Source organism: Malaclemys terrapin, chromosome 14 (genome assembly GCF_027887155.1).
Source record: "Malaclemys terrapin pileata isolate rMalTer1 chromosome 14, rMalTer1.hap1, whole genome shotgun sequence".
NCBI classification, from domain to species: domain Eukaryota; kingdom Metazoa; phylum Chordata; order Testudines; family Emydidae; genus Malaclemys; species Malaclemys terrapin.
This window is the reverse complement of record NC_071518.1, coordinates 36357552-36383263: the sequence shown is the minus strand read 5'-3', so window position 1 is coordinate 36383263 and position 25712 is coordinate 36357552. Positions and strand designations below refer to the sequence as shown.

At 51.7% G+C, this 25712-nt stretch overlaps 1 protein-coding gene across 1 annotated transcript; it reads left to right on the top strand.

Annotated features, from left to right (window-relative positions):
- Nucleotides 1–783: 783 nt before the first annotated feature.
- PLLP (plasmolipin) lies at nucleotides 784–25179 on the top strand. Its single transcript, XM_054048815.1, has 4 exons — nucleotides 784–1102; nucleotides 17948–18121; nucleotides 21218–21337; nucleotides 24077–25179. Exons 1-4 carry the CDS (start codon nucleotides 962–964, stop codon nucleotides 24182–24184), a joined length of 543 nt encoding a protein of 180 aa, XP_053904790.1. The 5' UTR covers nucleotides 784–961; the 3' UTR covers nucleotides 24185–25179.
- Nucleotides 25180–25712: the final 533 nt, after the last annotated feature.

The following is a 25712-nucleotide window of genomic DNA, read 5'->3' as shown; positions in this document are numbered from 1 at the left end:
CACTCCCTTTCCTTTACCTGGGGGATTTTTAACCCTTTACAGGTAAAGCAAGCGCCACCAAGAGGGACTTTGTAGCTAAGGGGCTGGCTGAGTGTCCATCATTTATCACATATGGTAACGATGAGAAAGTCAGCAATTTGTCAGTAACGGTGTGTTGTGACACTTCTGTATTTTAGGTCTGATTTTGTAAGCAAGTAGTTTTGAAATGAGGTGAAACTTGGGGGTACCTAAGACAAAGCAGACTCCTGAAAGGGGCACAGTGGTCTGGAAAGGTTGAGAGCCCCGGCTCTAAGTCACCCCAGACAGAACAAGAGACACTGACAAAAACAATCACCATGACCAGGGATTGGAATGAAACAGGGGATTTGGGTGCAATAGGAGAGAATGGCTGGAAGGGAGGGAGGGAGGAATAGATAGAGGGTGTGTGGGGGGATAGATAGATAGAAGGGGTGTGGGGGGATAGATAGATAGAAGGGGTGTGGGGGATAGAGAGATAGATAGAAGGGGTGTGGGGGGATAGAGAGATAGATAGAGGTGTGGGGAATGGCGATAGAGAGAAAGGATCCATGTAGAGAGTCCGAGAGACAGCTGGTCACTGGGTAACTGGAGGGAGACGCTTGGCTAGCTATCGCTGTTACCTTCTTGCCAACACAAACCCACCCGGCCGCCCGAAGTCCCGGCTCGGACCCGCCCACGAGAGCGCTGGCTCCGAAAGCTCCGGGCAGCCCGGCTCCGGCGGCAGCGGAGGGGTTAATCTCCCGGCCGGCGGGAGGGAGGGAGGATCATTGACTGAACTCCGGCCCGCGGCGAGGCGAGGCGGCTCCTGTCACTGGGTAACCGGGTCCCCTCTCCGCTGGTGCCTGCCCGAGGCCGGCGAGGGAGCGCAGCGAGCAGGGTGCGCCCCGCACCATGGCGAGAGCCTGAGCCCGCAGCTGCAGGATCGGGGCCGCCCCTCCGCGCCATGGCCGAGTTCCCAGCCAAAGTCCGCACCCAGACCAGCACCCCGGCCGGGGCGCACGGCCCGCTCCCCGCGCTGCGCTCCCTCGCCCTGGACCTCGGCTTCCTCCGCTCCTTCCTCGGGCTGCTCATGATCGTGGAGCTGGTGAGTACGAGCTCCCGGCAGGGGTTGGGGCTAGCACGGGGGCTGCTCCCCCAGGAGGGAGACGGGGGGGGGGCTCAGCTCTGAGCCCCCCGCGCCAGACACAGGTAAGAGGCACCTGGTGTGTGTGGGGCCAAACCCCACCTCCTTCCTCTAACCCTTTGTGCAAACGCCCTGAGCGCCCCCCCCAGCCCGACGTGTTGTGCGGGGAGCCGGGGCTGTAAACTGATCCCAGTCACCTGTGGCGGGGAGGCTCTAGCTCCCCGCCAGACGAGACACCGCGCACACGGGCGCCTGGTCCACGCGTCTCTCCCAGCCCCCTGCCCGCTTGTCTGGTCACTTTCACCGCCTCGTCGTCTCCCTTTGTCAGCAGCCTGGGTTTCGATGGTGAAATTCACCAGAGAGCCTCTGTGCCTCCCCGGGGTAGGAGCAGGAGCAGAGCGGCTGCTGGCAGAGACAGGCCCCGAGCCTGGGGCTGCAGCCTTTGTGCTTCCAGGGGGCACCCAACCACCCTTGTGTCACTTTACCCAGATTCCCCTTTTCTGGCGAGAATTCTTGGCGTGCTAAAAATTGGGCCATTTCTGCCCTAATTTCAAAGCAAAGTTTGAACAAACGCCTGGAGGTGAGGGCACAAATCCTGAGCACTTTTACAGCGCTCCATGATTGCATTAGGGGAATGAGCAAACTCAGTGGCCCCAACCACAACCAGTTACACTCCAGCAAGCTAAGTGCACCAGCTGGGCCATTAAACTATTGTTTGTTTGTTTTTTAAACAGGTAATAGCTAGTTAGAGGGCAGTGTACTAGGGACATTTTTTAAGCTTGACAGAATTAGATGTATGGTTTGACATGTAACGAGGGGAGAAAAGTCTATAAAAGTATTAATGGCTTGATTCTCCGCTCATGGTGTGAATCCGGAGTAAGTCCAGTGAAGTCAGTGGCATTGCACTGTAGTAAAATCAAAGTGAGAACAGCTGAATGCCATAGAAAAATTGTGGGCCTGATGCTGATCTAATCTGTGCTTGTTTAGACTAATGTAACTCCACTGACTTCAGCAAGTTACTTCTGGTTTACACCAGTGCAAGTGAAAACAGAACCAAGATTCCACTGCTCCAGGCCGGAGTTGCAACAGTGTAACAGAGGAAAACTTGGGCCCAGCATATTAGCATTGTGTTACATAGTGATCCACTGTGGTATGAACTGGTTATTTTCATGCATTGCATTCTGATTGTAAAGTATGAAAGGTTGTTTAGTTAATCAGGTCACTTGATTAACGAAAATTAACCACAAATGGCGGGTTGCAAAGCAGTGGAACAGGTACCCTAGTAACACATTCTGCGACCTTTGCCCTTTAGAGTGGAGGAGGGGGTAAGGGTAACAGCACCTCCATCCAGACTTTCAACTGTCGCATGCTTTAAACACATTTCAGTGCTCAGAGTCTCTTCATGGGGAGAGCTGTAGCCGGAATATGGTGGTAGCTGGAGAACCTTGAAACAGAGAATTGCTCCGGTTGGCTACCCATGGAAAATAGACACTGGAGTCTTTATAAAGTACGAGCCACTGTGACCAAATTAGAGACAAACAAGACGGACTTTTTTTTTAAAGCGTACAGTCTCATAATATGACAAGACAAAAGAGCTTGTTTGCTCCCTACATCATCACCCAATCACTCGGACATTTTGTACTGACAGATCAGCAGTCAGAGGAAAAGCATATCACGAAGCTTTAAAGAGATTTCATGCTGATAATATTCACCTCCTCTAGTAATGAAGATCACTCTAAATGGCATAAGAAACTCCATTAAACAGGAACTAAATTACACTCAGCCCCTTGACAATCTGACATGGAGTTAGTTCAAGAAACACCTTTGGAAGATCTTTGTGAGAGGAAGTCTGAGCTTCTCTTAATTTGAACGAGGGCTGTAATGTTTAAAGATCACATCATACCCCCATTGATTCTAATATCTCTGCCAGTGCCCCTTCCTCCCAGTCTTTCTACCCACTCAGCTATGTGAATCAGTTCCCTTTCCTAGGATCTGGGAGCCTAGGACTCTTTAAATGCCAGGGGAAATTGTCAGGATAAAAACCCATCCATTAAAATGATTCCTTGGCCCCGTGACCACCTCAGATGATTTTCTTATTACTTGCTCATCCACGGGGTCTATTCCACCACGCACCCCCCAGCCCCAAATGTAACTAGATTAGTTACTTTTACTTCCCAGTTCCCTGGCACTAGTAGATGCGGCTGGTTTTTATTTGACAAAGCTGGTCCCTAGACCATTCAGGCCTTGGAAGATCAAAACCAGCACCTTGCTCGGCCCCCAGGTAGCCAGTGTGGAATGTTGAGCGGAGTATCAGTGTAACAAAGTATCCACCTATACCTTCAACAGCAACTTCTGAATGCTCTTCAAAGGCATTCAAATCGAGGGCGTGGCAATACTCTAGTGAGGAGGGGTAGAGGCCAGGACCGCTGTGACAAGATCATTCCTTGCCCATGCCTGGGAGTGTCTGAGCAATGACGGACTGAGTAAGTGCCTTGGCTGTGGGCTGTATCGGAAAAGGGAAGGCAATAGACTTCCAAGAGCGGGTGCAGGCTCAGCCCGCCCACGTTCCCCGCAGTGCTTGCCCCGGCCAACCAGCATCATTTCCATCCTGAGTTGATTGAGCTGCAGCCACTTTGCTCTCATCTTCACCCCCACCCTGGGGAAAACAGAGCCTGCAGTGCTGCGATTCCGTAAAAAGGGATCCCCCGCTCCCTGCCCTCCCAGGGGCTGTACATACACATGGAACGGGACTAGGGACAGAGTGGAGTGACAGAGAGGACAGTGCAAGCCCTTTGTAAGGCCATTACTCCCAGACCATGCTGGTGCCAGAGGGGAGGCAACAAAAGGTCATGGTCCAGGGCATTGCAGGTGCTGATAGACCTGAGATACCAAGCCTGGACTCCTTACCTGTACCCATAGCTAGGAGATCCTCACTCACAGTCAGCCATAGTCATACCGTCTGTGCCATATCACCATAAGAACGGCCATCCTGGGTCAGCCAAAGGTCCATTTAGCCCAGTATCCTGTCTTCTGATAGTGGCCAATGCCAGGTGCCCCAGAGGGAATGAACAGAACAGGTAATCATCAAGTGATCCATCCCGTCGCCCACTCCCAGGTTCTGGCAAACAGAGGCTAGGGACACCATCCCTGCCCAGCCTGGCTAATAGCCATTGACGGACCTGCCCTCCAGGAACTTACCTAGTTCTTTTTTTAACCCTCTCATGGTTTTGGCCTTTACAACATCCTGTGGCAAACAATTCCACTGGGCGTTGTGTGAAGAAATACTTCCTGTTGTTTGTTTTAAACCTGCTGCCTATCAATTTCATTTGACAATCCCTAGTTCTTATGTTATGAGAAGGAGTAAATAACACTTCCTGATTTACTTTCTCCACACCAGCCATGATTTTATAGACCTCTATCCTCTCCTCCATTAGTTATCTCTTTTCCAAGCTGAAAAGTCCCAGTCTTATTAATCTCTCCTCATACGGAAGCCATTCATAAGAACATAAGAATAGCCGTACTGGGTCAGACCAAAGGTCCATCTAGCCCAGTATCCTGTTTACCGACAGTGGCCAATGCCAGGTGCCCCAGAGGGAGTGAACCTAACAGGTAATGATCAAGTGATCTCTCTCCTGCCATCCATCTCCATCCTCTGACAAACAGAGTCTAGGAACACCATTCCTTACCCATCCTGGCTAATAGCCATACCCCTAACCATTTTTGTTTCCCTTTTCTGAACCTTTTCTATTTCCAGTATATCTTTTTTGAGTTGAGGTGACTACACCTGCATGCAGTGTTCAAGATGTGGGTGTACCATATATAGAGGCAATATGATATTTTTTATCTTATCTATCCCTTCCCTAATGATTCCCAACATGCTGTTTGCTTTTTTGATTGCCTTTGCACGTTGAGTGGATGTTTTCAGAGAACTATCCACAATACTTTCTTGAGTGGTACCAACCAAACCAGATTGTGAGGAGGTCGGGAATACAGAGCGAACTGGAGCGGCCCTGCTTTCTCAGGAACTTGTCAAACAGGAAGATTCCAAAGTGCTTTGCAGGCCCCAGACAAGAACTATTTACTCACCAACAAAATGCAACCACCTCTGCTGTGTCGTTAGCCCCATTATAGTAACAAAATTGCCACGAGATCTTTAATCTGCACGAGCAGTCAGGGCCTCAGTCTTCTATCTCATTCACAAAACAGTGCCTTCAGCGGCGCACAGCTCTTCACACCAGTTAGCGGCATTGCTCCAGTGCTGCGTTAGAGGGGAAGAGATTTGCCTCCCTATTAACACCTGTCCCTAGTTTCCTTGTCAGCCTCCTATCAAACCATTCACCCGGCCCCATGCGCTTAGTTTATGATCCCAGCCCAAGGTGGAGGAGTGACCGGTGTAAGACACAAGCCCTTTAGCCAAGGAAAACATTCAAGGGAGGCCCAACCAAAGCCAGAACCGAGATACACATATTCTACAAAGCACCAACACCCCGAGCAGCATGTGATTAAGAAACAAAGGCCAGATCCTGCCCCAGTGAAGTAAGCGGGAGCATGACTGGGCCATAAGGACCATGAGGCTTAAATTCAGGAGTATTTTATTTGATTGTATCCATGGGGGATTTGTTCTGCTCACCCCTGATCTCAAAGTGAAGCTTGGTCAAAAGGTTTGCTAAACCCAATCCTTGAGGGGGCCCACTTAGGGATCTGGGGCAAAAAAATCTGTCTGGGGATTGGTCCTGCTCCGAGCAGGGGGTTGGACTAGATGACCTCCTGAGGTCCCTTCTAACCCTGATATTCTATGATTCAAAATCAGCAAGGATAACACGCAAACCACGGGTTACTCCCAGGTCTAATGTAAACCGTAGACCAGCTCCCAGAAAACCTTAAGACCTGGAGGGAGCCTTCAGTAAATTGGAACTGAGTTTGGATTTTGTGATGAAACGCCGTGCAGTTCAAACAATGGGAGTAGCAGGAAGAGAAGCTCCCTAGGGCAGCAGTCCAGCACGTATGGCAGATGCCCTGAATCTAGGTTTCCAGAAGCATAAAGGGCCTGATTTTCTAACATGTGTCCACAGAATTGTGCATGCAAAAGTGCGCATGCAATGCTGGGCCTGACTTGTGTGTGCAATTGCTGAAACTGTGCATGCCAACGCTCAGTGCGCATGCCCAGTCCTGGGGCTTCTCTGTTAAATCAGGCACTTGCTTCATGCCCTTTGTTTTCCATGCCAATTGCACGGACATGTTTTAGAACTCAGGTCCCCAAACCATTCTTGGTGCCCACGGAACATCATCCTGCGGTGACATCACACTGGCACCGTGTCAAGATGCTGCAACACAAATGTGCCCATCTGGCATTGCGGCGTGGTCCTCGTGGCCAGTGTTTTAAAGGCAGCAGCCATAGGTAGGGGCCACAGCTCTGAGCTGTTGTGAAGAAGGTAGGTTAGAGCTGGAGCTCACATGAAGCAAGGCAACTGTTCTGTAGCATCTCCTGCTCCCTGAGCTCCTTGTTAGGGATTTTTTTCTAATGCGTATTTTGCAATCACGAGTGTTGGAAATTGATGGGGAAAAAAAGAAGGCATTGTCCAGACTGAGGCGAGAGCAGGGCCTCTGGGAACCAGGGCCTTTGTACTCCAGAAGGACAATGACTTTTGTGTTCTAGTGTTTCTTTCTTGACAATAAGCAATGAAGACTTACGTACAGTCCCTGGTGGTAAATCAAGGCGCCAGCCAGCTGCTTTCAAAGGATCATTCTCCTCCATGTCAATGGAGGCTTAATGGATGTAGAGTCGTCCGTCAGACCCATTTATCTCAGAACCAGAGACGAGTTGGAATCAGGACCCTGCTGGGCCTAACGCAGGAAAGTTCCCATCTGGATCCATGCTGCGCAGCTGACCCTTATCTCGGATATGGGCTGATCCAATACCCAGGATCCAAATGTGCCCGAACTTTGGGAATAGTCTGGTCCAAACTTTGCTGCTCAGGCCTGTCTCCGGAATGAAAAATGCAGCCCCAGAATGATGTAATAGTCACTGACTTGAATAATCGACAGTGGATCATTCAATTAAATATCGTTATCACTCCGCAAAGATGGGGCCGTGCAAAAGGATCTGGTGCGGGAAATATCCCCGGTGGGCATTAGGATCCACCCGATTAAATCAGTCAACCTAAGCGAGAATGTTGAGCCTTCAAATGGTTTGATATTAGGGCCTGTTTTGTGCTGGATGCCATCTCTAAAAGCCAACCTCCTCCTGCCAGCCCAAGATAACCATTTAACTCACAGCCCGGCACCTAGCATTGCTCTTTGGTTTGGCAGAGCAGGGATTCTATGTAGGCTGTTAGCATCGTGCCTGGCACTCCCAGCTCCACGGAAATAATCTGTTCCTTACAGCCATTCTTCGCTAGATGGATCTGCTGGGCTCCCTAAGCCAGTCCTCCAAACGCAACGGACACATGGCCAAGTTCAGATCTTGTGTTCGCAGGTGCAGTGGCCGGGAGCCCAGTACTGACCATGCGTTGATACCAAGGTCTGAATTTGGGTCAAGGTGCTTTGCCAAATTCTTCTTGGATGCCATGAACAGCTTTATTAAGAGCTTTCAGCAGCCCTTCAACCTCAGTGCAAAGGGATGAAATCGTGAACAGGAAAATTTAGGCTGACTATTAGGGGTAATGTCTGAACATTGAGCCTCCCAAGGAAGAAATGGAAGCCCCTATTCATCTGGAACATTTAAGACCAAGCTGGACAAGGCTCTGGAAGTTAGGAACAACCCTGCACTGGCAGGGAGATGGATTGGAGGACCTTTTCCACCTCGAATTTTAGGGCCCAATCCTAAAGACAGACTGCGTGAAAAGTTGAATAAGGATCTCACGATTTGGCATTAGAAAGTTGTTATATCATTCTTCTTGACTGTTCTCCAGCAGCACTGAACCCTATCAAGATCAGAACTCAATTGTGTTAGGCGCTGTACAGACACACAGTGAGCGAGAGTTCCTGTCCCAAAGACCTAGACAAGTGGGGGGGTGGGATGGGGTTGACCAAAGATGCAAAGTGACTTGCCCAAAGTCACAGAGTAGGTCAGTGGCAGAGTCAGGAACAGAACCCAGGCCTCCCAATTCCAAGGCCAAGCTCCTACCCCCTGGACAACCCTTCCTCAGCGAGGGCCTCTTCATTCTAGGTGCTAAAAACAAACTGGGTGAGCAAAGGCACTTCCGTTTGCCTCACGTCTGTTAGTTCTGAGATTGCAGCGAGTGCCCAGCAGCAGCACAGGCCTGGGTGGAGCGTCTGATCACTTTCTGCGGAAAGGCCTAATCAACTGCTTTATCAGTAGTTTGCTAGGCGCTGCCCGAGGCAAAGCAGGTGTTAAATCATCATGAACTTTCTGGTGTGGCTGGGGTGGGGTAATTACTGTGAGGAACCGGGGCTCTGAATGTCAGATAAGAGTGGGTGGGTGACGTCATATCTTTTAGTGGACCAGCTTCTGGGCGTGGAAAAGATAAGCCCTCACCCACCTTGTCTCGCATATCCTGGGACCCACGCTGCAGATAACACAGAAGCATAAGGAGGTCAAAAGCCTCTGCCGAAGATCAGGTGTAAGAACTTGCAGTGGGAAGAAGAGTTAATCCATTATTTTCTGACCGGGAGGGGAGGGGGGAAACAAACCCTGGTATTGGCAAAGGGGTGTGGGGGGGATGGGAAACTGTGCCTTTAAGCACTGAGCCTGGGCGGGGGAGGGGGGGTTATTAAATCATCCGGAACAAACTCCCCGGACGTTTGTCTATAAACACCTCCCAGCTAAGCTTTGTTGCTGCTGGCCTGCAGCGCTCAGGGCCCTTCCAGACCAGGGCGCTCACAAGATGCATTTGTTCTCTGGTAACTGTCTGGCAGACGGGACTCGCACGGCTCCTGAGCGTCCGGGGTACCAAAGGAGAGGAAAGCGTGCTGCGGTGGCTGGGGCTGCGAGTCCAATAAGGCAGCAGGCCACGCAGGGAGCCCATCCCCACGTGCAGTGGGGTTTGTTGCTGAGGTCCCATGGGGGGCTAAGGAACATTGCTCCTCGGAGGGGCAGCCTGGGCGTGCAGCACTCCCTGGGGGTTCCCCGAGAGGAGGACGTTCAGCTGGCATCACCACCCGCCTCTGAGGCAGAGGAGACGAATCGGCTGCCCTGACAAGTTTGCCAGTGGGCCACAGCCAGTAATAGAAGATAATGAGAGGGGACACGTGCTGCACTGAGGGTTGCCAGTTTGGGTTGGATGTATTCCTGGAGGTTTCATCACATGATGTGATCTTCAAAATGAATCTTTAATTCCTGGAGCCTCCCGGGCAATCCTGGAGGCTCAAGGACAATCCTGGAGGGTTGGCAACCATAGCTGCCACCAGCGAGGCCAGGGGCCAGGTTGGACGTCCAATGGCCCAACCGCCGCCTGGAGCGGAGAGCAGGGGCCGGGCTGGAAATTCCCCCGCTTTGCTCTGCGGCACCAGTTACAGGATTAGCCTCTGGCTCGCAGGGGTCAGATAAACGGGATGCTCCGCTCCCACCTCTAGCTGCTGGAAGGGAGGAGAAGCTGCTTGTCCCTTCTTCCCTCCCACCACCTCCTGGTCTCTGCTACGCGACATCTCCCTGAGAGCCGCCTGCAAGGAGGAGGGGGAGGAGAAAAGAGGGCCCCGCTACTTTACTGCTCCCCAACCTAGGGTGACCCAATGTCCCGATTTTATAGGGACAGTCCTGACATTTGGGACTTTTTCTTATATAGGCGCCTATTACCCCCCACCCTCTGTCCCGGGTTTTCACACTTGCTGTCTGGTCACCCTACCCCAGCCGCAGGTTTTTGGGTCCTCTGCCCTCAAAAATAGCTCCAGCACCTGCCGAGCTGCGAGTGGGTGTGGATGCATGTGAACATATATATATGTAGGAATGCCTCCCTGTTGCATGCACTTATGCACACATGTATGTGGACATGTATGTAGGAGCTGGGTGTGAGGATAAGCAGCAAGCAGACAGCTTCTCCGGTAAGGCGGTGGGCTTTGGGAGCTCTCGCTCCTTAGAAAGCTGAAGGAAGGCACAGTCAGGCCCAGCTCCAGGCACCAGCCCACCAAGCTTGTGCTTGGGGCGGCACCTGGAGGGGGGCGGCGCGGCGCTCCAGCTCCGGCCGCCGGGGAGACCGGAGCCGCCCCCCTGCGCTCTGGCCGGTCAGGGAGAGTGGCCCGCGGCCGGGCTGGGGGGGAAGGGGGGCGGCAGGAGGCTTTTTTGCCTGGGGTGGCAAAAAAGCCAGAGCCGGCCCTGGGCACAGTGGAGACGCTGCAGAGACTGAGCCACCTTGGACAAAGGAGCAGGGAACAGCCAGTGTGCTCCCAGGCAGCTCTGCTCCTTCTCCAGGTGTGGCGGAGGGGGCAGGGAAAGACAATGGGACCTGAGTCCCCAGAGAGGGCTTGTGTTTCCTGGCGGGGGAGGGGCAGAGCGAGCTGGCGCAGGGATAACCATGGCAACAGCTGGGAAGAGGCTGCAGGTCCCCAGGTGGAGGGTGGGATATTGCTCAGTCTGGACGGTGCCCAGGCCAGAGCCCAGCAGGGCAATATGGACAGAAATCGCTGAGGGTGGGGCTGATGCACTGAGACCCCCCGCAGTGACGAGGCGGATACTGGGGCGTGGCAAATGTCACTATTGTAACAGAGTCGCAGGCCAGATGCAGATGAAGTGGGGAGGGGGGGATTCTTTAGGCAGATGCCTGGGGCTGTAATGAGGGCGAGCGATGGGATGAAATTGTGAAAAGGAAAATTTAGGCGGACTATTCGGCACAATGTCTGAACAGCGAGCCGCCCAGGGAAGGCCAGAGCCAGCCTAAAGTTTCGGAGAGTTCAGCTCTGCGGTTTGGGCTCATCTGTCAGGTCTCACAGCAAGGAGCTATAGGGCCTGATTTGTCTCCCACCTGCCACACCCCATTGACATCAGCGGTGCAGAATAGCTCACCAGCAGAACTGGGTAATTAGCTTATCAATAGCATTTCCTTCAAACGTAGTCCTTCGATCTCTATAGTGCCCATCTTCCTGAAGGAATCCCACGTGCTTTACAGATGGCGCAAGTAAGAAATGCAGCTACTTCTGGGGTGGAAAGACAGCAGCTGTTTTGAGTCAGCGACAATGGGCTTTTATAAGTTTAAAGGAAGGAGAAGGGCTAAATAATATCTCTATGTGAAACAGCGGGAGTAGGGGAGAGTTGGAATTTAGAAAGAGGGAACATCATTGATTTACTCACCCTGTGACGTAGCTAGGGCACATGATCGGCACCCCCACCTCTTGCAAAAAGCTTGTGGGCTGCTTGTGCTCAATGAAGAACCAGAACCTTGGTTTGGCATTTCCCCTAAAGCCTGGTTGGTACGGAACCAGTGCCCCAGCACGGTGGGTAGTGCACGCCAGCAGCAGTGCCCTCGTGCCCCATGCTGGGGCATTGGTTCAGTCCTGGTCAGAGGGAAACGTACCATCTCTAGGACGGTCTCCGCATCCCCCAGGAGGTCTCCTGGCCAAGTACTGGGCTGGCACAACCCCGTTTGGTTTTACAAATGTGGAGTTTTAATTAAGAAATTGAGTTAAAAAAATCAACCAGAATTTCCTCTGTCAACACAAAGCCTGATTCTCCTGTCTCCCGCGCTGGTGTAAACCGAGAGTAATTCCGCTGAAGCTGAATGGTGTAAAACTGGTGTAAGAGAAGAGAATCAGGTCTCCAATTCTCTTACTACTTCAATTTAGACAGAGCTGCTCAGTAAGGCCAGAAAGCAAATGTCCAGAGGGACTCCCTTTCATCCTTGAGAGCTGGGGTTGCCCACACTACAGAGGGGGCTGAGCAGGGCCGGCTCGAGGGTTTTTGCCGCCCCAAGCTCAGGTGGGGCTGGAAGCGATGTCACCTTCTCCCAGCACCTGCAGGGGCTTTCCCCCCTCCCCCACCCGGCCACGCGGAGAGTCCCCGATATAAGGGGTGGCACAAGGCGGCGCAGCCCCGGCTCCCCGGCAGGACTCGCCCTCTCCTCCCCAGGTAGCGGCTGGGCCCTGGCAGCTCAGCGTCCCGGGGCTGGGACTTCCCCTTCCCGCTGCGGCCATGGGCGCGGCGCCTTCGCCCCGTCTAAGTGGCACAGCTCCGAGAGCGCAACTGCCCTGGAAAAAAAAGCTTGGTCAGATTGCAGCCCCTGGAAATGTGCCGCCCCAAGCACCGTGCTTCCTTTGCTGGTGCCTAGACCCGGCCCTGGGGCTGAGAGCAGAGGGAGTGAGTACAAACTCACAGCTTCTCCGAGGAAGGCCGTGCACAGAGAGGCCATGATCAATAAACCAATTAGGAGACTGTCATCACCCTGCCCAACAGGCAGCAGCGCTCAGCTGTGTAGAGTACGCAAGGGAGGTCAATGAGAGCTCGCCGAAGCATGGCAAAGGTGGATAAGTAGAAGCTATTATTTGTGTTACGGTAATGCCTAGAGAAGCCATTGGTTTTTGTTCTGTTTGTACAGCCCTTCGCACAATGGGCTCTTGGGCCAGGATTAGGGCTCTTAGGCACTGTGGTAATACAGATCATAATAATAGTGCAAGGCGCTGTACATGCGTAAGAGACGGTCCCTGTCCCAAAGAGGTTGCCATCTAAATAAAAAAAAAGTGGAAGGGGAAACCGAGGCACAGAGAGGCAAAGTGACTCACCCAAGCTCCCTCAGCAGGTCGGTGGCAGAGCCAGGAATAGAACCCAGGAAGTACAGCGACTGCAACCATAACTCACTTTAAAGTAGATACAAAATTTTGCATGAAAGCTTGGATCAGTGAAACAGCTGGTCAGGCAGGTGTGTCTAGGTTACAAGCTAATGAAGAGCTCTTAATTGTGCATGGAGGGCTGCTCCTCTACAGGGTATGTTTTACTCACCCCTTCTTCAACCCAGCTCTTATGTTTCCCCCCCTTCTGTTCCTCCTCCTTTATTTGCTTTATTATTCAGTGGGTAACGAGCATGACTGATATTTGACTGAGTATTATAGCTCCTGTGTGTTCTACCTGCCTTTCATTGCTTCATGACTATATTTACTGAGGTCTCAAGAGTGTCATTTAAACAAAAATGGTGCAAGGTGTAGTATGGTTTAGTGTATAAAGCCCTAAATAAAACTGAGCCGGGGGAACCAGCTTCTGCCCTGTGTCCTGTCACTGAGCTCAGCTGGAGCAGGGCTGCTGCCTTCCCCGAGATAGAAAAGCTCAGTGGGTGGGAAGGCAGGGCCTTTGGCATTCTCCCCCCGTGGCTGTAATGAAATCAAAACAATTCTGAGCACTCGGCACCCAGAGATCTCAGCGTGGCCAAGCCCTACTAGCTCCATTTTACAGGGGGGAAACTGAGGCACAGAGAAGTGAAGTGACTGACTTATTAGGGTCCCATTGAGTCAGTGGCAGAGATGGGAGAAGAACTCTAGTCTCCTGAGGCCACAACACTATCTCCCTATCCTGGGCACACTCTCCAGACCCCCCTCTGTTACACCTCTGGCTTCCAACAGGCTGTTTTATTGTCGTGGGCTTTGCTGTATGTATTGTTCATTCCTGCTGTGGTTACTCATCAAGGCAGGTCTGGGTCGAGTGCAGCCTGCAGTGTATATTACATGTAGGGTGACTGGGTGTCTGGTTCTCGACTGGGAAGGGACCCTGGCGGCTCCGGTCAGCACTGCCAACTGGGGCATTAAAAGTCCGGTCACTCTGCCCCTGCCCTGAGCACCGGCTCTGCACTCCCATTGGCAGGGAACCGCGGTCAAGGGGAGCTGCAGGGGCGGTGGCTGTGGGTGAGAGCAGCACACAGGGCTGCCTGTTGCGCCTCGGCCTAGGAGCTGGACCTGCTGCTGGCCGCTTCCGGGGTACAGCGCAGAGTCAGGCCAGGCAGGAAGCCGGCCTTGTCCCCCCCGCTGCACCCGGGAGCCACCGGAGGTAAGCCTGCACCTCAAGCCCCAACCCTGAGCCCCCTCATCCCCAGCCCCACACCAGAGCCCTCACCCCCTCCTACACCCCAACCCCCTACCCCAGTGCCCCCTCCCACACCCTGAACCTCTCATCCCCAGCCCCACCCCAGAGCCCTTACCCCCCTGCCCCAGCCCAGAGCATCCTCCCGTACCCTGAACCCCTCATTTCTGACCCCACCCCAGAGCCCACACTCCCAGTTAGAGCCCTCACCCCTCTTCCACACCCCAACCCGCCGTCCCTGCCCAGTGAAAGTGAGTGTGGGTGGAGGAGAGGGAGCCACCGAGGGAGGGGGAATGTAGTGAGCGGGGGGCAGGGCCTCAGGGAGGGGTCGGAGCAGGGGGTGTGGCCTCAGCGAAGGGGCAGGGCCTCAGGGAAGGGGCTGGGCTAGGGTGTTCGGTTTTGTGCGATTAGAAAGTTGGCAACTCTAATTACATGGCCCCTGCAGGGTGTCGAGTGCAGACACACTCAGCCAAGCAGTGATTTCCATTAGGCAGACGCTCGGGTGTTCATTATTTGGGCTAAACCGGTGACACCTGAACTGCACACTGGGCCAAACCCGTGTCTTGTTGAAATTAGTAAGAGAGGGGAGGCCCTCGGACTTCTGGCAAATCGATTGCTTAGCTCCCAGTGACACAAAGTTTTAGCTGTTCATTTCTAATATTTCACGGAGGCCTGGAGTGACTATTAATGGTAATTAATCACCAGGCATTTGGGGGTTAAGAGAACACCCCCTTTGCCCCCCCCAGGATTTTTCCATCAGCCAGGTTGCAACAGATGCATTTTTGTCCCTCCTATGACCCCTCTCCCCAACCTTCCCCATGGGGTTGCACCTTTGAGGTTGAGAGATGTGTTTGCAAAGGCCCCGGCAGACTCATCCTTTCATCCCCCCTTCCAAATGAGTCTGTAACCTGATTCTGGTACATCTTTCCAGCTTCCCCCCCAACCAAAGGGCGGCAAAGGAGCTGTAGGGACCTTGGGTCGGGGCCCTGGCAAAGGGAAAGCAGCCACCCTGAAGAGAGAAAAGATCTAGAAGGGAACCAGGCTGCAATAAGCGAAGGCTGCAGGAACAGACAAAATGACAAACACAACGTTCCCAATGGTGTGATGGAAACCCCTAGGGCCTGGCTGTATGAACACAGCGATGCTGCACCAATGGCACCTGCCATGGGGCTGCGGCATCACTAGGTAAGGAAAGAGTCAGTTTCTCCCAAGACGTAACTACAGACAGGGGTGTTTTCTCAGCCAGCGTCACCCTCAGCCCCTCACCCCACCCCCAGCTATCTGCCAAGGACCCACGATTCCTTCCCTTCTTCTGCATTTCTAATGCGCCTTTCGCCACGGCGTCTAGGCAGAGACATCGCTCTGGGAATAAAGGCTGAGCGGAGATCGCCCGGCCCCTTCCTCGTTTTAGGCCAATTCCCAAGCAGAGCCAGCCTCAGAAAAAGTTGCACTGGTTTTAGCTAAATGGACTTGAAAAGCAGTTCTAGTTAGACAGGTGTAGCCCCAGCCATAGACACATGTAAGCCAGTTCACCCTTTGCTTATAAACCATGCAGATTCAGGCAGTACATCACTGCCTGGCACAGGTAAGGTCTCAGCCCTCTCCGCCCCCAGGGGAATGATCCTGGCCTGCTCTCTTACTGTGGGGAGGCAGGGTGTGGGGAAGCCCATGTAAAGAGTGATTTGTCTGAGGGCCTGCTCCACTCACTGCTGGTCTGGCGCCTCCTCCTGGTCACTCAGGGGATTAGCTCAAGGTAGATACCCCCTTCCGCGGTTTGCCTGCCATCCCTCTGGTCTGTAGCTCCTCTCTCACTCCATGACTTAGCCCTCCAGCCAGGTCACTCAGTTTGCCCCCCTTCCGGGGTACAGTCCATCAGCAGTCCTAGGCAGTCTTCCCATTTGCTGCCTCCGGTCTAGGCCATGTTCTCGGTAGCTGGTAAGGGAAACCGGGTCCACCCTCTTCTCCGGGTTCCAGTCCAGGGACCCTCAGCTCAGCGGTTCTGGGCTTTCCTCTCTCTGCCCTCACGGCCCCTTCTCTGCGCTGCGTCCTACACTCTGGTTCCCCTTCTCTGGGGTGCACCAGCTCCTCCTCCCAGGGAGGAGCTGCAGACTAGCTCCCTGCAGCCCCCAAACACCCTCCCTTTTCCCAGGGAGCAACTGCCCTTTCTCAGCGGCCCTGTCTGGGGCCTGTTACCTGGCTTTATAGGCCCAGCCTATTCCTGCACAGGTGAGCCTCTCTCCAACCAACTACTTCTGGTCTAAAGCTCCCCTGTTTGCAGCCTATTTAGCTGATTGGGCCCACCCAGCCTTTGCACAGCTAGTGGGAGGTGCTCACCCCACCACAGGGCCCTTTCCTTATACAGCCCGTGTTTTCATAATCTTCCGAGCCTCTTTTCCCTCTTACCGAGCTCCACACCATTTACTGTGCAAGACTCTCAGACAAGCTCCTGCCTGCCTCCTGGCATTTCAGAGGGGATTCCTGCAGTGCCTTAGGCTCACCCTTCCCCTCCCCAGAGCCAATGCACCCTGTGTTTACATGGTGCGTTCCTGTAAGATACACCCACTGCCCCAAGGAGCTGCCAAGCCAAGTCAGACAAGCCACATGCACAGGAGAGGGAGGAGGTGAAGACTCCTCATGCTGAGACACAAGAAGGATAGGAGATGGAGAAGAAGCTGGTGTTAAGGAGGAATTTGGAGGAGGAGAGAGAGAGTTGTTAAGGGGAGAGGGACTGTTCCAGGCTGGGGTGAAGCTGAGACTGGGGAAAAGAGCCAGGACAGAGGATGGGGAAGGGTAGAGGGATTGAGAGGGGAAAATGAGAGCAGGTGGGGCATGATTGCATGGGACCAGCTTGGTGAGTGCAGGTTGAGATCACTGGCTATGAAGTGTTATGTCAATATCAGCCGTTATGACTAGTCATTATTCTGATGAGTAACACTGATCAATAACACACACCAGGGAATCTCAAGGTCATAGACAGGAAAAAAAGCAAGGAGGCCAGCCCTACAGGGGTGGAGGGAACTCCTTTCATTAAAGAACCCAGCCAACCCCCGCAAGTTTAAAGTAATCACTGTCACTGTTTATAAATAGTGATGAGAAAGCCAAGTGGGGAAGAGACGGTGGGAAAATGCCCTGCCCACTGCAGGACTTGATTTCACACAATGATTGTGCCACCTGCCTTCCCGGGGTCAGATCAACCCAATGCACGTCACTGGAGAGTCCATCCTCTCTAAAACGAGTCACAGGACTGACCACAGATTCCATCCCCCTGAAAGAAATGTTAACAGTAACCTGGAAAGGAGGATAAATTGTGAGTTTTGTGCCATTTTAGCTTCATTGTGATATTTGAATAAGGTTTTCTTTCATGCTTGATTTTTACATTAGATATTGAGGTCTTCCTGCAAAACTCTATGGACAACTTGCAGGATTATGATATCACAGTTACCAAGCAGTTAAACCTGATTAATCGAGAGGGGAAGGGATCTACGTTCAGACTGCTGAAAGCCATATGTCTAGTTTGTTTTTTTGTTAACACGTCATTTAACTCCAATGCTTAAACAAACAGTTGGGAGAAAAGATCTCTTTGTTAAAGAGTCAACATCCCCATCCCAACAAATAAACCACATCTGAGGTCTCAAAAGAGTTTTCCAGCAAAGCCAGGGAAAGTGTAAACTTGACGTTCCAGATACATATCTACAAAACTTAAGCAGGAAGCACTTGCAAACAATGAATGACAAAGCTCATTAACTAAGGGCCGGATCCTGCTCCCATTGACATCAATGGCAAATCTCCCTGAAAGAAGAATTGTAAAGATTTGTTTCCTTCCTATTAACCACTTTTTCCTTTCTGTTCCACAGGTGCTCGGCTTGCTGGTGTGGGCTCTCATTGCCAGTACATTTTACCAACCCATTCCCGCATATGGCTGGGTGATGTTTGTAGCCATCTTTTTCTGGCTGGTAACAGTCATTCTGTTTGTGATGTATCTACTACAGCTTCAGCTGAAGCTCTACATGATCCCCTGGCCTGTTGTGGTAAGCCCCTGTAGCTGCAGATAAATGGTGTATTTCACAGGGGAAATCATTCCACGTTAAATGGTTTCATGGGGCTGACGATTAGATGTACCCTAAGATTGATTCCGACAGAATCTGCATCCAACAAACCTGTATCTTGTCATGTTATTTGATTTTAACTCGACCCATCAATTACAGAGACATTGCTTTTAAAAAGCCATATGAAAAGTGCCACTCTAGCCCTTCACTATAGAGATGGGAGGAGTTCTGCCATCTGTGTAATTAATAATCCAGCTCCCCAAGAGGTGGTAGCTAGGTTGATGGAAGACTTCTTCTGTCAACCTATGGCTGCCTACCCTGAGGGTCAGCTTAACTCCATCGCTCACCATGTGGATTTTTCATACCCCGGAGCGACATAACTGGGTTGACTTAAATTCCGAGTATAAACCTGGCCTCCGTGCACTCTAACTTTTGCATGGAAATTAATGTTAAATTCAGCTTCCTTCAAAACACAATGGGCTTCACTGTCCTCTCCCGTGCCAGTTTCACACTTGTGTAATACCATTAATACAAATCAGGTGCAACTGCACTGAAGTCATACCTGCTTTATTTCCCTGTATACCACTGAGGGGGATACAGCTCAAAGTTACCAAACAGGGGCTTGTGTATATTAGAAAACTTGCACAAGTTAATCAATTGAGTCACACCAATCCCACCTCTAATGGAGCTGCACTTACAAAGGTTTAAGTCACATGTGTAGCAGTTTAACTTAAGCTAAACTCACAGAAATGCATCTTTATTAATGGTTTGTACTGGTGAAACTATAGCAGCTGAATTACACCACTGCAAATTTTCTAGTTTTAAACCAGGCCTAGGAAAGGATAAAGTTTTGCAGGGAATAGACACATTTCACTATGCTTCTAAAAAGCCTTTTACAGTGGAAAGTAAAGGGCACATTGTGATTGGTGATGCTTCAATAAACATTAAATAACTCAGCTGGTTTTAATGGGATGATTCTGGGTTTACACCAGCGTTACTGTCGTTCTTTGAATTTTGACCCAAACAGGCAGTGGGTTATTAGGGATTAATCTTCAACCAACACTGCATCCAGCTTTCGTGTCAGGAATCTAGTAGGCGTACTGGAACAATTTGTAGAGGGGGGGTGCTGAGAGTCATTGACCCAAACTGTAAACCCTGCATATGATGGAGACTCCTTCAAGCCAGGGGGTGCAGCAGCCCCCCCCAGCACCCCATGTCCCAGCACCTCTGGAATCTAGACAAGAGCAGGGGACCTGACTCTTTTTCAGTGTTGCAACCCTCTTAGTTGTGGGAGTTGATGGACTGTTCACGATCAAGGCAAATATACCAGTGGAACCAGACCACTGTAGAGACCAGCATGGAGGCACAGACGGTGCTCTGACAGAGGAGGGGCCTGACTCCACTTTTTATATGTCTGGACAGGCTTTTTAAACAAAGGAAGTAACCCACTAACAGCTCGCCTCTGCATTCTTGGCATAATGAAAATGCCCTGGAATTGGAGTGGGAATGTTGATGATGCAAGGAATGCAGGATCGGGCCCCAGAATTAACAAAGGCAAAATAACATGTCCTCGCAATAGTAAAAAAAGGACTGCAGAGCCATTTAGCTCCAAGCCCAGGAGTGAATTGGACTGGCCCATATCAGGCATGGAGCGAGTGCTCCTCTCTGCAGAACGCCAGGCGGCTTCCCTGGGCAATGCCAGGGGGTTTTATGTCCAGTACAATTCCGTCTCTTTAACAACCCCCCCATTTTAGTACACCCATTCCACAAGCGAAGTGGGAAAGATATGCTGTCCTGTTAATTACCTGCATAGTCGCTACTTACTCCCGAGTGGTTCTGTTAGTACCAGTGATGCAATGTCTTCGTCACGTTTGCCAACCTCATGCATAAATCTCTCTTCACGAGCCGTTTAGTTTTCTTCTGTCCGTGTCACTGAGTCATGGGGTTTTTAAGAACTCCCCCAAAGCTGCAATGTGTCTATGGGATTCCACAGATCACACTGCAAAAGTCCGGACGCAATTATAAATATTACTTTAACCCTACAACCAGATTTTTCAAACACTTTCGGCATGATTTAGTGCAGGGGTTCTCAACCTTTTTCTTTCTGAGGCGCCCCCCCAACATGCTATAAAAACTCCGTGGCCCACCTGGGTCACAACAACTGGTTTTCTGTATATAAAAGCCAGGGCCCCACCCCACAGGGAACCCCATGAAGCTAAGCTGCTCAGGCTTCAGCTTCAGGTGGCGGCGCTCGGGGTGGCATGGCTTCGGCTTTCTGCCTTGGGCCCCGGTGAGTCTAATGCCGGCCCTGCTTGGCGGACCCCCTGAAACCTGCTCTTGGCCCCCCAGGGGGCCTCGGACCCCTGGTTGAGAACTGCTGATGTAGTGCATGCTTTCTTTGCTGTTGCAAATCAACAGGGTGAGCACAAGTGCTGGGTGCATTTGCAGCAATCTGAGTTGTGCATACAACCAGCCTGACACCTACTGTTCAAAGAAAACAGCACACTTCAGATAGTTGGATCATCAGGAGAACATCGAATGCATATTCTATGGGCCTACCCAAAACGGAATGCTTCTTCCTCACCCTTTCAAAGGAATGGCAGCATGGGCAGGAGGTTTTTGGTATGGCCATCAGAAGTGAAGCAGTTAGCAGTGCTCACTTTTAAGTGGTGTTAATTAAGTCACAGGCAGCCAACTGGGCTATAACACAATGCTCCTTGCGCTGGGCATTTCTGGTACCATTTGCAAATTCATAGGAGAGAGCGGTGGGAAAACCAGGTCTTGCCTGTCTGCACGAGAATGGGTTTGTCCAACCCAGAGATCTTTGCTAAACTCCTCTCTACCAGGGGGTACTGCTAGGGGTGGAGCCAGATGAATTAATATATTTTGTGTGTATGTGTATATATGGCTTACATTTTCAAAAGGGACCAGTCATTTTGGGTGCCCCATTTGAGACATCTGAAAGGGGCCTGGTTTTCAGACAGGTCTGAGCAAATCAGAGTGACAGATAAACAAGTGACAGGAAGAAAAGGAAAGAGATTGGTCCCTTTGTCCTAAAACAGCCTTTTCTTTCCCTAGTTAGTGATATTCAACGCGGCTGCGACTGTCCTGTACGTGACTGCGTTTATTACGTGCTCCGCCGCCGTTAAGTCTCCGTTCTGGCTGTCTGGGGACTACAACAAAAGAGCGGCTGCATCAGTAAGTATAGAATGCGGCCCCGGCTTTTCCTGTGTGTCTGTGCTGTGTTCACGTAGGCCTTGTCTACGCTACACTATTAAGTCGTCCTACATTAGGGTCGACTTGCAGCCACCGCAGTAATGACTGTGTTTTTTCATGTCCACCCTACCCTCCCTCTGCCAGTGGAGTGTATCCTCACTCGGAGCGCTCCCGACTGAACAGGGGCATTATGGGGGCACTCCCACCAGGAGCCCGACTGCCTGGTGCTGGGGAAACTACGTCGCCCTAACTACATTGACCTAAGCGCTAGGTGTCCCTGGCCTCTGTTTGCCAGAAGCTGGGAATGGGCGACAGGGGATGGATCACTGGATGAGTCCCTGTTCTGTTCATTCCCGCTGGGGCACCTGGCATTGGCCGCTGTCGGAAGACAGGACACTGGGCTAGATGGACCCTTGGTCTGACCCAGTAGGGCCATTCGTATGTACACCTCTCGTGGGGGTGGAGTCATTAGGTCGGGGTAGGGTGCGACTGACATCGGCAGGAACAACCCTGCAATGTAGACACAGAGTTAGGTGGACGTGAGCTGCCTTTCGTAGACCCAACTCTGGCCCTAGAGAGCGAATGACTTTTACCTGCCCGAGATCCAAACCGAGCAGGAAAAAGGAGTGAGCCTTTTAGGAAGAGGAATGGAAGTGACCTGGACAAGACTGTTGGTTTAGTGACTGGTGCGTTCCCTCCACGGTCTGTTGCCAGCACACTCGGCGCTCCTGATGAGAGGCTCGGCGCTCCTGGTGAGAGGCTCTGCTTTCGAGGTACAGAGCCTAGGCAAAGGAGAGCAGTCCGTGTAATCCCCTCTAGGCAAGCCAGGGAAACTGCTAGCACCTTTCTAGCAAGACCTGCTTCCTCAGAGCGATTTTAGTGTCAACACAGGGTCTGTGCCGTGCGGGTGGGCACATGAGGCCCCACCCTTGCTGCTGGTGTCACCGATGAGTTAATGAACCCGGTGAAACCTTTAGTTCCATTTTAGTGGCGTCTCAGAATCAGCTGAAAGAACAACGGCTTTCAGTTTCCGCCGAGCACACAGAGAGGACCCTCTACCCCAGCTCTGCAGCATCTCCTCCTGCTGGCAAAACACAGCTTCCTCCTACTGCACTATTCCCCACCCACTCCCCCGCAAAACGCCAGCCTTCTTGCTCTGTCCGGTGCTCCCACGGCTCTCTCTGTGCTGTCCTGCATTCTGCTGCCTACCCACAGCCCCCTCTCCCTGGGCTGATACACCAGGTCACTAGCCTCTCCTGCAAATTCCTGCGCAAGCCCAACTTCCGCTGTGATGCCTACCAGAAATCAGTCGGCTAATATTGGTTCACTAGGAGAGCAGCTGGGGAAGAGTTCATGGAAAAACTATAATAAAATAAATCCAAACAAGGCCATCCCAGCCCCCAATCATGCTGCGATGGGTTTTCCTTTCCCCCACGCTTCATCTGTTGTCTTAAAGACTAAGCTCTTCAGGGCAATGAGCAGGTTATCTCGTGCTTGGACCATGCCAGCTCACCAGGCAGGCACTACTGCTACATAAATAACAATGAGGCATGCCTGCCAGGCCCCCGCCTCTTTGGCTGGGTCACCCAGCTGCAGCTGTGCAGCGCAGCTGGCCTCTCGCTCCTCTGCGTCCTCCTGCACCAGCTCGCCTCTCCCAAGGCTCAGCCTCACGTCCTCCTGCTTCTCCCACAGCTGCCACTTTCTCCTTCCCCATTTTACCCTTGGAAAAAAATGGGTTGCTCAGCATGCGGGGGCCAAAACGTGATCGAAAAATCATGCTGCAGCCTCGCTAAGAGCCTAGGCAACACTATCATCTAGCGTAGGTCCCCACCTTGGGAAAGACCATCCTCCTCCTAACTCTGATAGGTCTCATTGCCTTGGCCAGCCAAGCGCTGGTAGAACCCTGCTTGGCCATCGTGCATGAGATTATTAAAGGCTTTAAACCACTTTGTTATAGCCGGTTAGATGGGCATCCTGAGGGACTCTTCAGAAGGGCCTTTTAGCCCCACCCAGCTAGAAATCTCAGCTCTGGGAATGGCCATGTCTCAAGGGGTCTCACTTGTGTTTGAGAACATTAGCCCAGACCCTCAAAGGTATTTAAGGTGCCTAATTCTCATTGATGGGCCCTATGTGGATCTAGTATCAAAATAAGCAGCTTTCAGTCACGCTCAGTGGCTCCTGTTTCTTACCTGTGCCACGCTCGTAGGCGGTACCACTAGATGAAGTCTGGTAGAGAGACAGGTTCCTGCTCTTTAAAAGGATCTTTGCATCGTAAGACTGACTTTTAAAAATTCTTTCCATTTTAAACTGGATGTATCCCTGCATTTTATGAATAGGAACGGATGGAGCCTCATTGCCTCCTTTAGGTGACATATTGAAACACACAATCCCCTTTCACAGCTGGCGGGGGGGAGAGGGGGAGAGTTGACACAGTGTTAAGTAACTTGTCTGGGCTCCTACAGTGAGTCGGTGGCAGAGGGAGGAATAGGACCTATTGGTAGAGCCCATCCCTGTCTTTTGTGCCGAGGCAAGATGCCTGTCTGGATTTGCACTAATCCAAGCATCCGTCAGACCAGGCATTTATTGGGCAGCTGCTGCTCTGCCAGCTAAATGAGTGCCCCGGATTCTAAGCCCTGTGCCGGGCAGCGTTAGCGTCAAGTGTTGTTAATACTCTGCTGCAGAGAAACTAACCGAGCTTTGTTGTGTTGCTCTCTCTTTCAGTTCTTTGCCTGCGTTGTGATGATAGCCTATGGGGCGAGCACTTTCTTCAGCTTCCAGGCCTGGAAAGGATTTGGGAGCAATGCAGCAACCAGTCAAGTGCCTAACTAACCCCCCCTAAGGACTGGGTCTCTTGAAGACAGTTTACAGTTGATGGGGTAGGGGCGGGAGGGCTCACTGGATTTGCATTGAGCGAGGGAGCCTCTCATCACTAGGTCTCTCGTTCAGATCGACCTAGGTCAGTAGTGGCTGAAAGTCATGACCGGCCAATAGCTGTTTGGTGGCCTACGTGAGGGCTGACACGTGGTCTTTTAATGCAGCTTACAGTGGATAAGTGTCCACAGCACAAAACCCACAATTGGCATCCCTGTATAGTGAAAGACTGACCTGGGAGACTGAAGTCCCTGGAATTGGTCTCTTCATGTCAAAGTAGTCTAGGGCGGGGGTCCTCAATGTCTTTCTGAGCCCCCCCCCCCCGCAACATACTATAAAAACTCCACGGCCCACCAATGCCCCAACAACTGTTTTTCTACATATAAAAGCCAGGGCTGGCATTAGAAGGCAGCAAACAGGACAATTGCCCAGGGCCCCACACCAGGAGGGCCCCACAAAGCTAAACTGCTCAGGCTTTGGCTTCAGCCCCAGATGGGCCCCAGGGTTCAGCCCTTCACAGCAGGGCTTCGGCTTTCTGCCCTGGACCCCAGTGAGTCTAACATTGACCCTGCTTGGCAGAGCAAGTGAAATCTGCTCACAGCCCCCCAGGGGGCTCCGGACCCCTGGTTGAGAACCAGTGGCTTACGGGAAGTGTATCCGTGGCCTGCCTTTGGTGCAGCAGTTCTGCCATCCAGAAGACTTCAGTCACCCAGGCTGGCCAATGCAGCACATTTCACTGGCACTAAATTCACTAAAAAACAAACCAAGACTCCTCCCCCAGCCACTTGCAGCTCTAATGTAAATACTGTAAAATTAACTCTTCGGTCGGCGCAATGGCGGAGTTGTGGGAATGGAAGCTAGGCACTGGTACGAGATTGCAACCGTTATTTTATTGATTTCTAAAATTTGAAGTACGAGTTGTATGTTATAAATAAAAATCTTTCTAAATCTAACCGTTGGTCAAGGAAGTTTTTAGTAGAAATTTGCTTCCCTCCTGAAAAGAAACACTGTAAGGTAAAACTTTGTGCCAAATGAAAAGCAGAGAGATTCACTTGCCCAGTAAAGTAGTACTCACCATGAGTAAGGACATCATAGAGTTTAAGGCCAGAGGGGCCCACTAGATCATCTTGTTGATCTCCTGTATATTGCAGGCCACCAAGACCACCCCACACCCGCAGAATCTGGTCCCAAGTGTATGCTATCACATCTATTGGGTTTGCCCAATGCTGCTTTAATATTTAAATTTAGAGTTAAGTCACAGGTTTGTCATGCTTTCTACCTTGGATAGAGAAGGTGAAATCCTGGCCCCATGGAAGTCAGTGGGAGTTTTGCCACTGACTTCAATATTTTGGGTGAAATCCTGGTCCCACGGAACTGGGGAGAAGAGTCAAATCATTAAGCCCCCCCCCCAAGCTGCAGGTGATCTCCAAAAAAGATAACATTGTGGGTGATCTGGCAATGAAGACATGAGACCAGAGCTCCAGTT